Source organism: Acipenser ruthenus, chromosome 5 (genome assembly GCF_902713425.1).
Source record: "Acipenser ruthenus chromosome 5, fAciRut3.2 maternal haplotype, whole genome shotgun sequence".
Classification (NCBI taxonomy): Eukaryota; Metazoa; Chordata; class Actinopteri; order Acipenseriformes; family Acipenseridae; genus Acipenser; species Acipenser ruthenus.
In genome coordinates, this window is record NC_081193.1 from 26871043 (window position 1) to 26885850 (window position 14808).

The following is a 14808-nucleotide window of genomic DNA, read 5'->3' on the forward strand; positions in this document are numbered from 1 at the left end:
CCCAAATAATAAAAACACAGTCAATTTACACACACAATATACAAACACAGTCACCAGTCCTGGGTGTGTGATGTAATGCTCGTGGTGTAAATACAATCTATATCGTGATACAAGTGCAGTGATGTCTGGGTTGGTGCTGGCCTCTGGTGTCGGCTCCAGAACGTGTTAGTCGTCTACTAACAACAACAAGCAAGGATTAGAGACAAAACAAACAAACACTCATGGTACGATATATGGGCCACGTCCACACAGGACCTCCGCTCGGCCGGTCCCCACACACAACCGGGACACCTGCAGCAACGGGAGCTGCGCCCATGCAGGGAAGAGGGACCATGGCGATCCAGGTGGGCGGCTGGATGGTGAACCACCCCATGTGGGTAGCTGAAGTACAGGACCCCTGCATCCTCGGCCTGGACTTTGAGAAGCACCAGCAGCCAGCTGGAGCTCCATACAGGGAGCCTACACTTCCAGGAGGGCCCGGCTGTCGCCATTGCACACCTGGGAGAACCAACCACCCCCCCCTAGGGTGGCCTGGCAGGGGCCAGAGCCCCCTTGCACGATGACTGCGAATGAGACCAGCTCCTGTGGGGGACCAGCTTTGGGTACCAACACAAACCCGAGGACAGACCCGCAGGGGCCGGCGAGCTATGCCAAACAACCACCAACACAAAGTCACAGAGCACCTCCCAGGCCCCACCCTAGGCCGAAGACAGCCAAGACGGGGACCCAACCAACCCAACCAACCCAACCAACGTGCCAGAACTCGAAACTACCACCGTCTTCCACCAGGGAACCACCACCGTCTTCCACCAGACCCACACCAGCCACCCCAGCCCAGTCGCCAACTCCAGGAGAGGACGCTACTGTAGCAGCAGTGACTGCCGTCTGGTGTTGCAGCTGTGAGGGGCTGCTTTTGGAGTACCGTGACAGCTTTGTCACCAGCTCAGAAGGAACAGGCCGGACTCACATAGTACAGCATCACATCGAGACGGGGGAGGCCACACCTATCAAGCTGCGATGTCGCCACGCCTACCCCTGGCCAGACAGGAGAAGGTACTAAGGGAGATGCAGGAAGCGGGTCTGATTGAGCTGTCAGAGAGCCCCTGGACATCACAAGCGGTGATGGTTCCCAAGAAGGACAGAGAGTGACGCTTCTGTGTCGACTACAGACGGCTGAACGAGGTGACCAAAAAGGACTCCTACCCCCTCCCGGGCATCAATGAGTCCCTGAACCTGGTAGCAGAGTCTACGTGGTTCTCGTTGCAGAGTGGCGGTACTGCGTGACCCGGAGGGAGCTACTAGCAGTTGTCGCGGCAGTCCGGCACTACCTTCCCTTCACCATCCAGACAGACCACATAGTGCTGCAGTGGCTCCTGACCATCAAGGAGCCGGAGGGGCAGGTCTCCTGCTGGATTGAGCAGCTCCAGCCCTTCCACTTCAAGATCCAGCACCGGGCTGGGGCTTGCCACACCAATGCGCCCCTGCGTCAGAGAGGAGTGCAACCACTGCCCGAAGAGGGAGAGGGAGCTGACAATTGGCAGAGACAGGAGAGGACCATGACCAGGAACTGAGCTGGGAGGCATCGGTGAGTGGAGTCGGGGCAGTTGCTTGCTAGGAGATGACCACAGTCGGAGCCGAAGAATGGAATCAGCAGCTGGACTGGAGCATGCCAGGCTGCTACAGAACAGCCTGGAGTTGGCCCATGGCTTTGCCAGGAACCAGTTGCAGGCTGTGGGCTGCCAGCAGAAGAGGAACTATGACACTAGGACACGAGGAAGGTACTTCACAGCAGGGGAGATGGTCTGGGTGTACAGCCCCTGAAGGATGTGGGGCCACTGCCCCAAGCTGGACAGCCATGGGCTAGGAGCTTGCCAGGTCTTGGAGCGAATTGGGGAGGTAATATACTGGATTCAGTTACCCCCCTGTAGGACGGTGGGTGATGCTCCACCATGATCGGCTTGCCTCCTAATGCAGACAGGATCCTGTACAGCCCGGCCCTGCAGCACCTGCCACCCTTCAGCCCTGGCCCTGCCCTGCTGGATAGTCCCCCTTCATCTGGACCTGACAAACCACCACCTGCGGATGCAGGGTGTCCCAAGTCACCTGGGGAGCTAAGACCCCGATGCCAACGCAGACCTCAGTGTTGTTTTTGGGACTTTGTTGGTCCCCTAGGGGATGAGGGACTTTAAGGGGGGAGCTGTGTAATAACCCTGAGTCTGTAACCGTGTTCAGGAAGGTTCTGTGTCTGCTTGGGATTGGTGGCTGGTGCACCGGGGGCGTGCCCTGGACGCGGGGATATGTAGTTGTGAATAAACCGTGAATTCAAAAACCTGCAAGTCCTGTGTGAGCCTCCTTCATTTTCCTGCAAATGCTACAATATAATGCTGTCAAAGATTATATATTGAGCAAGTCTATGGTTGTTTATGCACATACTGTTTCATGTGGGTCTCAATGATTTATAAAGCATATGTAGTAGCCGAAAAATATTGAACATAATAATAATAATAATAATAATAATAATAATAATAATAATAATAATAATAAATACAGTAATCAGTCGAGTATCCATCCGTCACATATCCGCCCTAGCCATTTATCCGCCATGTTGAACCTCTTCAGCAACGTTAATTTATTATTGAACAGAGAATATTAGTTCAGAAAATGCAGATCCTACCAAAGGTTTCGTACACCGTGTTGTATAGACTCCGTGCGCTGCCATTGCTAGTAGTTCACATGAGCTGTTCAGTGTGTTGATATGTAAAGAAATCCTGTTTATCTGCGGGGCGTATCAACTTCAATCTCCGTCTCGATCTCCTGCCTGTCACTCGGCAGCGAATGCACGCATTCCACACAGCAGAAGGCTACCCTGTTACAAGCATTAATACCCTATAGCTTTCTAAACAAGGAATTTAGGGGAGCTCCCTAATAAAAGCTGAATCCCAAAACTATAATTGTGTGACTATAGTAATTGTTACAGCTGAGTAGAATGGTATTTAAAAGAGGATTCATTCATCCGCCTTTTTACATATCCGCTCTTACTCTGGTCCCACCGCAGTCGGATATTCGACAGATTACTATAATAATAATAATAATAATAATAATAATAATAATAATAATAATAATAATAAGGTTAGAAAAATAATACCACAACCTGGCTCAGAGTGCTATTATAAATTACAACATGTTAGTTTATTTATGCAGTCTTGTTTTTAACAAGAAACTGATAAAGGAAATGCATCAGGTGCCAATTAATCCCAGTTAAATTACCAGAGCCCAATTCATTATGAGGGTTGAAAGTGGTTTGAAAATCATGAGGCAATCCCATAAGAAAAAACAAGAGGTGGCTTAGATTGTGATGGCCCCATAAAAAACATCTGAACAATTACCAAGCTGTCTTACCATCGGGCCTGGAGGACCAGGTGAGCCCAAGGGCCCTGGATTCCCAATGTCTCCTGGTGGACCTTTGGGTCCTATAGGTCCCACATCCCCCTTGTCTCCCAGTCGTCCTCGTACCCCCTGAAGACCTCTTTCTCCAGGTATGCCTGGATCCCCCTGTAAAGAAAAGGGGAAAACAGATGATTTGTGGTTTGCATTACAGTGTATTTCTAAGGTACAGGTAATTATTATTATTATTATTATTATTATTATTATTATTATTATTTATTTCTTAGCAGACGCCCTTATCCAGGGCGACTTACAATCGTAAGCAAAAACATTTCAAGCGTTACAATACAAGTAATACAATAAGAGCAAGAAATACAATAACTTTTGTTCAAGTAAAGTACAAGTTTGACAAACCACAATTCAATAATACAGCAGGTAATAGTGATAGTTACATCAGGATATGATTAAATAGTGATAGTTACATCAGGATGTGATTAAATACAAAGTACTACAGGTTAAAAACTTGGCAGATTACAGTATTCTGAAGTACAGGATTAAATGCAGTAAAATAGGGGCTGATAAGAGCAAAATAAAGCACATTTACATGAAGGGTGATAGTGTCCCAGGATACAAACAGAGGAGTTCTACAGGTGCTCTTTGAAGAGGTGAGTCTTAAGGAGGCGCCGGAATGTGGTCAGGGACTGGGCAGTCCTTGATAGTTCACCAGCAATAAACATTTCTAGGTTCCAGTTAAGTCAACATGTGTAAAGTTCAAGTGAGCCTTCACTCTGTATGCAGATCTTGCATAGATACAGAAATAAAAGCTAAAAAAACAAAACAAAAAAACATGCATGGAAACTCCACCAGTAACACATGCATACCCTCACTTTGTGGTGTCTCCTTGGTGGAGTTTCCATGCATTTTTATTTTTTTTTTAGCTTGAGACATTTGCTCGAGAAAAATGTCTCATGCAGAATGCATTTTTGGGTTTCCATTCGCTCCGTTTATTTTACTCAAGAAAACATGGCTTTTTACCAGGCGTCAAGCAAATGCAGGGGAAAGGTGGGGGTTGATATGTAAATTAGTTGTGTGTAAAGTTTTCTTGCTGTTTTCACAGATGGCTTGTGGAAATGTTATTTCCATGCACGTACAGAGAACTGGTACACGAGAGAATCTAAGCTGCAATTTCTAAATACCTAAGTTAGAGAAAGGAGACAGCTGAGGAAGCAATGGAGAAGAGCAGAACAAAGTCAGAAGGAGGGACTCAATCTCTTACAAAGGGTCATAAAAGATAAGCTTGCAACATTGCGCAGAGCTGAGCACCTACGGAAACGCTACAAAAAGAAGGAGCGTGCGAGAACTAACTTTTATAAAGACCCATTCAAATTTGTACAGACGTTATTCACCAGTGAGAAGAATGGCACACTAAAAGTATCTAAGTTTGAGCTGGAGAGATATTTGGAGGAAACACATACAGATTCAAAAAGGCAGGAGCCTATGCCAATTCCTTCAGACATCCAACCTATCAATCCACCAGAATACCAAATGGAGGACTGTGCATCTAAGTGGAAAGTAGAGCAAGCTGTGAAAAAAGTAAGGGCTTCATCATCTCCAGGGCCTAATGGAGTTCCATACAGAGTGTACATGAGTGCTTCAGGAGTTCTACGAATTCTGTGGAAATTGATGAAAGTGGCATGGGAAAAACAGGTTGTACCAAGAGCATGGCGTCGAGCAGGTGGAGTCTTTATACCTAAAGAAAAAGATTCTACAAGCATCAGTCAGTTTCGTCCCATTTCCCTATTAAACATAGAAGGCAAGATTTTCTTCAGCATTATTGCTCAGAGATTGTCAGCTTACCTATTAAAGAACTGCTTCATTGACACTTCAATACAAAAAGCGGGCATTCCAGGTTTCCCAGGTTGCTTAGAACACATCAATGTGATCTGGCAACAAATTCAATCAGTTAAAAAGGAGAGAAAGGAGCTCCATGTGACATTCCTGGATTTGGCTAATGCATATGGTTCAGTGCCACATGAACTACTTTGGGCAGCATTTGATTTTTTCAGTGTACCGATGACAATAACAAATTTAGTGAAAGCCTATTTTGGAGATTTGCAATTCAGTTTTTCAACTTCAGAATTCAGCACTACATGGCAATGCCTAGAGGTTGGAATAATGGCAGGATGCACCATTTCTCCACTGGCTTTTACCATGGCAATGGAAGTAATCATTAGGGCATCAAAATGGGTAGTAGAAGGAGAGCGCTTGGCTTCTGGAATGCGACTACCACCAATTCGAGCATACATGGATGACATGACAACCATGACTACAACAGTAGCCTGCACTAATCGATTATTGGGCAAATTAACCAATAACATTGAATGGGCACGAATGCAATTCAAGCCCACTAAATCAAGGAGCATCTCTATAATTAAAGGCAAAGTAGTAGATAAAACATTCTTCATTAATGGTGAGGCAATACCAACAGTGTCTGAGAAGCCAGTGAAGAGTCTTGGGAGATGGTACGATGGGGATCTAAAGGACACAGTTCGTGTGGGAGAAGTTAGACAACAAGCAGTGGAAGGGTTGAAGAGCATAGACAGCTGCGCTCTACCAGGTAAACTAAAACTCTGGTGCTTTCAGTTTGGTCTACTGCCGAGGTTGCTGTGGCCACTGACTGTGTATGAGGTTTCTTTGACAACAGTAGAGAAGCTGGAAGCTTTAATCAGTTCATACATCAGGAAATGGTTGGGAGTTCCACGCTGCCTCAGCAGAGTGGGACTTTATGGTAAAGGAATACTGCAGCTACCAGTCTCTGCTCTAACCGAGGAGTTTAAGTGCGCCAAGGTCAGACTGGAAATGACATTAGTAGAGTCATGCGATAAATGCGTAAGGGAGGCAGCACCTGTGTTGAAAACTGGAAGAAAGTGGGCGGCAAAGAAAGCTGTGGAGGATGCAAAGGCTGCCCTTCGAATTGGTGATATCATGGGGCAAATTGCTGTAGATGAGGCGTATGAGAGGAAGAAACTGCGGTATGCTCAACTAGCCACTGAAGCGGAACAGCGAGGATGGAGAGTTCGGGTTTACCCAGTGGAAGTGGGTTGTCGAGGATTTGGGGCACACTCTACAACCAGGTTTCTCAGAGACGTCGGATTCAGTGGCCAAGAGTTGCGTCGCACAGTGAAGAACTTATCTGAAGTAGCAGAGAGGAGCAGCAACTGGCTGTGGTTGAGACGGAAAAATTCTGGCTGGGGATCTCAAGCATAATAGAAAGAAAGAAACGCTGATGTACAGGTAAGTAAGCTGGGCTGAGTTGAGTGGGGGACGGAGGGGGGTGATGCTGGGACGCCAGAATCACCGTCGAGCCCTCTTGAGGTGTCGTGGGCTAGTCGACGAAACACTGAGGATGGAAGGTGCCCACTTGAAAACCCCAGAGATGTACCCTACTTAGCTCAATCCAGACGGTTGTCATGCTGATGCGCTGGGAAGGCCGCACTGTGGTTGATCCCCGGAGCCAGCATCGCAGCCGTTGTGTGTGCTGATGCGCCAGGGAGGCAAAATAAGCTGATCCCTGGAGCCAGCATTACACTTCAGCCATTAACACCAGACAGAAGGATATCTACATCATCATATGGAAGGAAACGTAAATGGATGGAGACACATATGGATCACATTAGTTTACTGTAAAGCTACGTCTTAGTTGGTGCTTATCTTGGCGAGAGCCGAGTTCAAATCAGCATGAAGTTTTAACATCTACTCTCGTGTAATGGAAATCATTAACGTGGAGGGCAGACACGCGTTGTCTTCGGACATAGCTGGGATCAAAAAAAGCACGGGAATTAATTCAGTTACAGACATTTAAGCAGCTCACTTGCTCTTTGTGTTTAACTTTAGCGTAGTTTTCACAGCAAGGGTATTCTCAAACAGCTGCTTTAATACTATAACAAGTGTACACCGCAGTTCATGGTATATTTGTAAGTGGTTTTATACAGAACTGTAAACCCACTTGAGATATACAGCATGACAGGGCAGACACAGCAAAAAACAACAATAAAAAATTGCCTGCATTATCATTAAGGTGAAAAACACTATTGCTAACCATAAAACCACCCACTTTCTGCTGTCTTGGAACCCACAGTAACAACTGACCTGTTCCCTTGCAATATTTAGAGCTGTGTCACATAAGGATAAACAAGCTCATTTACATTTTCACGTGAAATGTGGGTTTCCATGTGAAAATGGGCGTGTTTTCCAGTGTTTTTCATCATTTACACAAGTAAATGAGGTTTACCATATCCCTCTCTTTGGCTGTTTTTTTCGGCCACAAACCTGATTTACGCAAGTAATTCTCCCAGACTTGCACGCACATCGCCATTTCACGTGTAAATAGCCCTGCATGGGAACTGGCACATTGTCCCAGATCTCTGTCCACGATCCCCAGTTCACTGTTCTTTGTACTGCACAACATCATTTTAATATTATGTAAAAAAAAAAAAAAAAATTGGTGTTTTTTTTTTGTGTTATGTCCAAAAGAAACTGGAAATGACATTTGATCACTACAAGTCTTGGCTGAATTTAAATTAAAGACCTAGATGTGAAAAAAATGTATACCCTAAAGCCAATCAGCTCAAACCCATGGCAGAACTAGTTCAATTCCGAAAACTAGATAACTTACACGCTCGCCTTTGGATCCTCTGTCTCCGGTTCTACCAGATGCTCCCTGTAATAGGGAAACACAAGTATAAAAAAATGTATTCAAAACTCTTGAATATGTGGTAACCATGCCAACATCAATCACAGGCAGCCAGCAGCTCAGATCAACATCTTGTTGCTGGACCCTGGAGCTGGAGCTGGAGAATTCACTCGAGCAGCACATTACGCATAACTAAAACAGGCTGCCAACTTTGGTCAGACACTTCACCACCCCCAACATTTCAGAAAGCCACTTAAAGGAATTATTAAAATGCTTTCAATTTTGCTGGAAGCCTGTATTTTAATTGCTGTGCTGTATTTAAATGATGCAATTGTGTAAGGTTAATGTAATCAATGTATGGATGCTGTGGCTGCTGCCCTATTTGTACCCGCTCCAGGACATCTTGGTTAATGAGATGTACATCTTGGTCAAAACAGATTTTTAAATAATTACATTCTCCAACGGCTGTTACAGCATTTCATCTTTAAACATTTTTTTTTTCTCAAAGTCGTTTCAGCACGGAAGGTTTGGTATCTTTTAAGCCGGTCCCTGAGTCTGTATGTTCTGCTTTTACCAGTAAGACAGATTTAGAATATTTTCAAATGGTGCTGCAGCAGGAAACAAGGTGCTGCATCACATTAGCAGTTATGACATTTATTTATTTATACAAATGTATTTTTACAGGGGTGTTCTTGCAAGGCAATATCTCTTTTACAAGGTATCAGCAATACAGATACACTTAAAACACAGTAACAGCAAAAAGATACAGTGCAATATATAAAACATGCCTGAATACCTTTCGGTATATATACACTGCTGTGCAAAAGTATTAGACATGTTGCATTTTTCTACTCTGATGCATTGTGAGCATCAACAATTTACTCAAAGCCTCCACTACTGTTTTCTACTATTATAATAACATTGACTTGCATAAAGAAGGAAAAACATTGAGTGTACAGAAGGCACAGGTGTCGTTGTGCATCCATCAACAGTCCAAAGCAATTTCTGTGTTCTTGTGCATATTTTAGCCTTTTAGTCTTGTTCCCTTTCTTAACAGAGGGATTCTTACTGCAACACATCCTTTAAGTCCTGATTTCAAGAGTGACCTTCGTACTGTTGATTTGATGGACAACGACACCTGTGCCTTCTGCCAGTTCTGTTGTCAATTCAACGCTTGTCTTCTTTCTATTCCTTAAGGATATTATCTTCAAGTATTGCTCATCCTTGTTAGACAGCTTCCAGTCTTGGGTTTGTCAATTGCAGATGATGTTTCTCTGTACTTGTTGATTATGCTTCGTATACCACACCTTGAAAATCAAGTGATGCAAGCTGTTTCACTCAATGTTTTTCCTTCTTTATGCAAGTCAAGGTTGTTATAATAGTAGAAAACACTAGTGGAGGCTTTGAGTAAATTGTTGATGCTCATAATGCATTAGAGTAGAAAAATGCAACATGTCTAAGACTTCTGCACAGCAATGTATATATATATATATATATATATATATATATATATATATATATATATATATATATATATATATATATATAAGTAATAATGTAAATACAATATATACATGCCTCATAGCCAGGTATCCCATCTTTCCCTGGTCTTCCCTAACAAAATAAAAATAAAGAAATGCATTATTATGAGCTGTTCGAATATACTGTAATTGAATATGTTACAAGGAAAAAGGTGGATTTTGTCTTTAAATTGGCTTCCACTTACATAAATGTTTTCAATGCTACAGTGGTTGTGTTTCAAAAAGATATGTGACAACGTTTTCAGGATAGGAGATACAACTATAAGAAATGTATTCACTAGACCTTTCTTGATTTTCTTAATTTTAACTCTAAATGTATGCCTTGAAGTGCTTGAGGTTATGGCTGTAGTTAAATCATGGTTCATGCAGATAAAGCTGTTATAATCACTCGCTCTTTTACTTGATCCAGCATGGTCTCTGAAGTCGACATGCAATTCAGATAAGCTTGGTTAAGTCCAAACCCTAATTCAGATAAGCTCTGATAAAACCCTGACAGTGTGTCCATCTTTAACAAGTAACAAGCCGATAACCACCAAAGCAATATACTGCCTAGATTCCTTAGCATTATCTTGAAGCTATATTTCTGTTGTGGATGTATTTGCTTATTGATTATACTGTATTCTTCAAATGAGAGATATACATGTCACATTCTAGTTGTGAAGGTGACATTAATAAAAGTTTGTCAGATTAAAATATACTTTACTGTAAAATATATCTTTACCCTATGTCCTCCCATGGATACAGTTTAATGCCTTCTAAGGTACAACAATATAGATAATATAGCATTGTAACAAGTAGTTTACACTTGCTCTAGATTTACAGTGGTTCACAGTTATGTGTGGTTTGGGTAGTCCATTTACATTGATTTTCATTAAAACAACTTGTGAGAATATATATCTTGATGATGTTCGGAACTTACTGAAGGTCCAGAAGGTCCTTCAGGTCCAGGAAAGCCAATCTCACCCACAGGTCCCCTCTCCCCCTGTCAGATCAAAAGGCACCCTGTTATTAGTATTGTGTGACATTGATCATGAGCACAATATGATGTTGAACACAGACTTGGAAGAAAGAAACTTACAGGTTCCCCCGGGAGTCCTGGTGTACCTGGAGACCCAGGCTTCCCCTATTGGACAGAGGAGAGTAGTGTAAGGAGAAGGGATTCTTTAACACATAAACCAACTTCCTTCTATTTATAACGCAATAAACAGTTCTGTAAGAGGCTAGCTGGAATAGATGTGCACTTACCGGTGAGCCTGTTTCACCTGGTGTACCTGGAACCCCTGGATCTCCCTTTAAAGGAAACATTGAAGCCATCAGTGAACATTTATGAGCTACGAAGCACCTTTGACCATTGTTCCATAATCTAATTTCCGTGTTCTTGTGCATATTGTTCCCCTTTCTTAACAGAGCTATTCTTACTGCAACACATCCTTTAAGTCCTGATTTCAAAAGTGACCTTCGTACTGTTGATTTGATGTCAATTCAATGCTTGTCTTTTTTCTATTACTTAAGGATATTATCTTCAAGTATTGCTCATCCTTGTTAGACAGCTTTTTGTGTCTTCCAGCCCTGGGTTTGTCAATTACAGATGATGTTTCTCTGTACTTGTTGATTATGCTTTAGATACCACACCTTGAAAATCGAGTGATGCGATTTATTTCACTCAATGTTTTCCTTCTTTATGCAAGTCAAGGTTGTTTTAGTAGTAGAAAACACTAGTGGAGGCTTTGAGTAAATTGTTGATGCTCATAATGCATCAGATGAGAAAAATGCAACATGTCTAAGACTTTTACACAGCAGTGTACTTCCGGTTGAAAGTGGGGTGTTCAGCAGACTGGTCAGTTTGTAACTTTGGAGTTCGTAACTGTATAGTTATTTCCTTTAAAATATAAATCTTCGTCAGCTCCCTACCTTTGCTCCTGGTAGTCCTTCTAGTCCTGGCAATCCCATTGCACCTGGTTCTCCCTACAGCAAATATAATATCACATTTACAACAGGCAAATTAGATTATACCTTTTAGTGTACTGAAGCAATGAATTGTGCAACATATACTGTACAGCAGTGCTTACTAAACATTTTATAACAGGGACCCACTTTAAAGTGACTTTGGTCTAATGCAACTACTCTATTGAAAAAGTATTTGAAAATCTAAATCTACATTTGAATTGTATATACAAGAAATGTATTGATAATAAAGCAAAATGGCATTTTGTATCTACCTTCTATAAAATACTTCCTGCCATGCACTGTAGGCATTATATACAGTAGGTATGCTGATAGCTGTAAGAATATATACTGTATCTATGTTATTACACTGTAGGAATTTTATGTATGGCAAATAAACAGTAAAATAGAGCATCCCATGGACTATTCTTTAAAATGTTATTTATACAATATACCTACCGCTAAACCTTCATCGCCTTTTGGACCCTGGAATTAAAAAAAAAAAAAAAAAAAGCATATTGGTAAAATATATTTGTGAGTTCACAGATGTCTACACTAGTTCAGCCACAACGACAACCCCTCCTAAGGTTAAGTTTAACTTACTGGAGGACCTGGGGGACCAGGATAGCCAACAGCACCTGCACCTCCCTGGAAAATAATTAATAGTTGGTTTTAAAAAACAGAAGTAGAACAAAAATCCACCAATGATAAAAAAACAACCATTTCACTGGAAAGTATACTCTACCTGCAATTTGTAGAGGCTGCTCATGCCATTTCCCTCAAGATATGGATGGCCCTGAAAAATACAACCAGCAGAATTCAAAGCATCTTCCACTTCAAGGTATCACAATACAGTACAGTACATTATGTCACCTCTACAGTGCTAGGAGTCACGTACAAAATCCATGGCCATATTTACTCAGGCATCTTTGATCATAGACATTTTTACATGATAGCCGCCATATCAATAGCAACGTATGGTGGGGAATCTACTGAAAGTTATTCCCAACTTGTTCTGTAATATTATCAGTTTCTAAAATCTTCTGTTATAGATAAATCCCAGAACCCATACATGCAGGAGTTTAACACTGACAAAAGAAAATATGGGCAACTTACGGGAGGTCCAGGAAGTCCTGGTCTGCCAGGCGGCCCTTCACTGCCCTAAAAAACCAAGGTGAAACAATGTGTCTTTGTTATTTAACCAACATGACCATTTTTTGTCAAATAGAGAGCGTATTAAATAACGTTCTTACTCTTTCGCCCTTAGTTCCTTGTTGACCATGGGGTCCAGGTCTTCCCATAAGGCCCTGTAAATAAACAATGGCCACATATTTTAGTTCTGGGTAAGTGATTTAAAACAGATTTATTTTCAGTGAAATTGAGGGGAACACTTACAGGAGTTCCAGTGCGACCTGTGGGACCTGAGAACCCTGGCACGCCTGGAGAGCCCTGCAATGTGAGATGTCATTTATTTCCATTCAATGGAGGTATTTAAGTACTTCAACACCCAATCATGTCATAGTCAGGAAAACTAATAATACTAATGTTGATCTATGCAGATGATGTATGGATTTATAGGGGCCATAGGAGAGGGGTTAGCAAACCAGTGAAAATATGGATTCCTTTATGAATTCTGTGATTTCATATCTACCACCTTATTGATACATACAATAAAATGGTGCTATACAGATTTGACAATGGTAAACACATAATATATTTAAAGGGCATTGTGACAGGCTAGCTGTTGGGATGATGTCAGGCCAGAAAGAAACACTCAGACAGGCAGCACTTGCAGTGAATCTGAGACGCGGCAGCGCTCAGTGTTTTATTGTAGAGTAAAAGGTTTAAACAGAAAACAGGACACGGCTCTTGAGGCCAAAATAAATAGACAAACAAAACGGATTAACACTAAACAAACAGTGGACAAACAGACAAACAAACACGGTGAGTAAAAATAAACACACAAGTATCGTGCTGGTCCTTCCAGCACGAAATAGCAATGGTATGCTTTGCTTTAAATTTACTTTACTTTAATTCTTACTTTCTCCTTCTCCACACCCGTTCTCCACTCACCGAACACACAACCCCGAGTGAGTGCTTTGTGCATCTATATATACTGTTGTGCCGGGATTCAATTACTAATTAATTATTCACTTGAATTCCAGCACGTGAACTAATTCTGTGCAACCCCCGTGCTCACATATTAAATACTTTAAATGCACGTGAAGTGAAGTGCAATCCCCGTGCCTAAATACAATTACACATTTTAAACACTCGTGCTCATTACCCGCATTATATTCCGTGTACCAACTACAATACACCATCATTAACACACGCAACATACAATGTAAAACACAAAAATACACACAGGGGCGGGGCACATTGCCACAGGCATACACACTTTCTTTTTACATACCTCATCTCCCTTTTCTCCAGTAGGACCTGGAAATCCGCGTTCCCCTTTAACTCCCTGAAGGGGAGGAAACACAGTTGATTGTTCAACATGAATAAAGAATAACACCTCGGGCAGATGTAAATAAAGGTATATACACACTTCAGATAAATCATAAACATAGAATATCAACAAATACAAGGTTTAGACAGAGAAAGGGTGTTTCTTTGGTACAGCACAGTATGTACAGAATATTTATAGTAGTCTTTCTTTATTTTCTATAAATTTGCTCAGTTGTTTAAGCATTTTAGAAACATGTACTGTATCCTACCTTGGGGCCCTCTCTCCCAGGATTCCCTGGAGGCCCTCTCAATCCTGGGTCACCCTTTGAAAAGAAACAGAGAATGAGGGGGCAAAAGAATTTATTTGATTCTATTCTACAGGTGAAAATCTATTGTACAGTACTTTTTTTGTAATTACAGGGCTGCAGTACTAAAATATGCAGATGTTTAGACCATTAAAAGTAAATAGAGAATACTGCTACCATGAGTAACAATGAAAATATGAGTTTGTGGTATAAACAGCGATGCCTGAGATGAAGCACCTACCTTCACACCTTCCAGTCCTTCGGCACCAGGCTCTCCAGGCACCCCTTTGTCTCCTTTCTGTCCAGGCAAGCCCGGTGCTCTCAACTGGCACACATGGCATGCATTCTGTTTGAAGCAAACAAAACAAAACATGTTCATTACTACTACCTGTGATTAACCGATTCCTGTAAAGCCTCAATGTCTAACTGGGTACACAAATAAACCAAAGCCAATTGTGATGTTCATTACCTCATTGAAGCTCTTTAC

The 14808-nt window shown here is 42.2% G+C and overlaps 1 protein-coding gene across 1 annotated transcript in view; it reads right to left on the reverse strand.

The window, feature by feature from the left end:
* Positions 1-14808, reverse strand: part of LOC131737108 (collagen alpha-1(XIX) chain-like) — a 106286-nt gene that overhangs the window by 12334 nt on the left and 79144 nt on the right. Inside the window, exons 36-51 of the mRNA XM_059023921.1 lie at positions 14563-14667; positions 14286-14339; positions 13979-14032; positions 12958-13011; positions 12816-12869; positions 12679-12723; positions 12308-12358; positions 12166-12210; positions 12022-12048; positions 11530-11583; positions 10864-10908; positions 10697-10741; positions 10538-10600; positions 9656-9691; positions 8060-8104; positions 3400-3552 (exon numbers count right to left, since the gene is read on the reverse strand). Of these exons, the coding sequence (XP_058879904.1) occupies positions 3400-3552; positions 8060-8104; positions 9656-9691; positions 10538-10600; positions 10697-10741; positions 10864-10908; positions 11530-11583; positions 12022-12048; positions 12166-12210; positions 12308-12358; positions 12679-12723; positions 12816-12869; positions 12958-13011; positions 13979-14032; positions 14286-14339; positions 14563-14667 (930 nt within the window). The remainder of the gene's footprint in view (positions 1-3399; positions 3553-8059; positions 8105-9655; positions 9692-10537; positions 10601-10696; positions 10742-10863; positions 10909-11529; positions 11584-12021; positions 12049-12165; positions 12211-12307; positions 12359-12678; positions 12724-12815; positions 12870-12957; positions 13012-13978; positions 14033-14285; positions 14340-14562; positions 14668-14808) is intronic.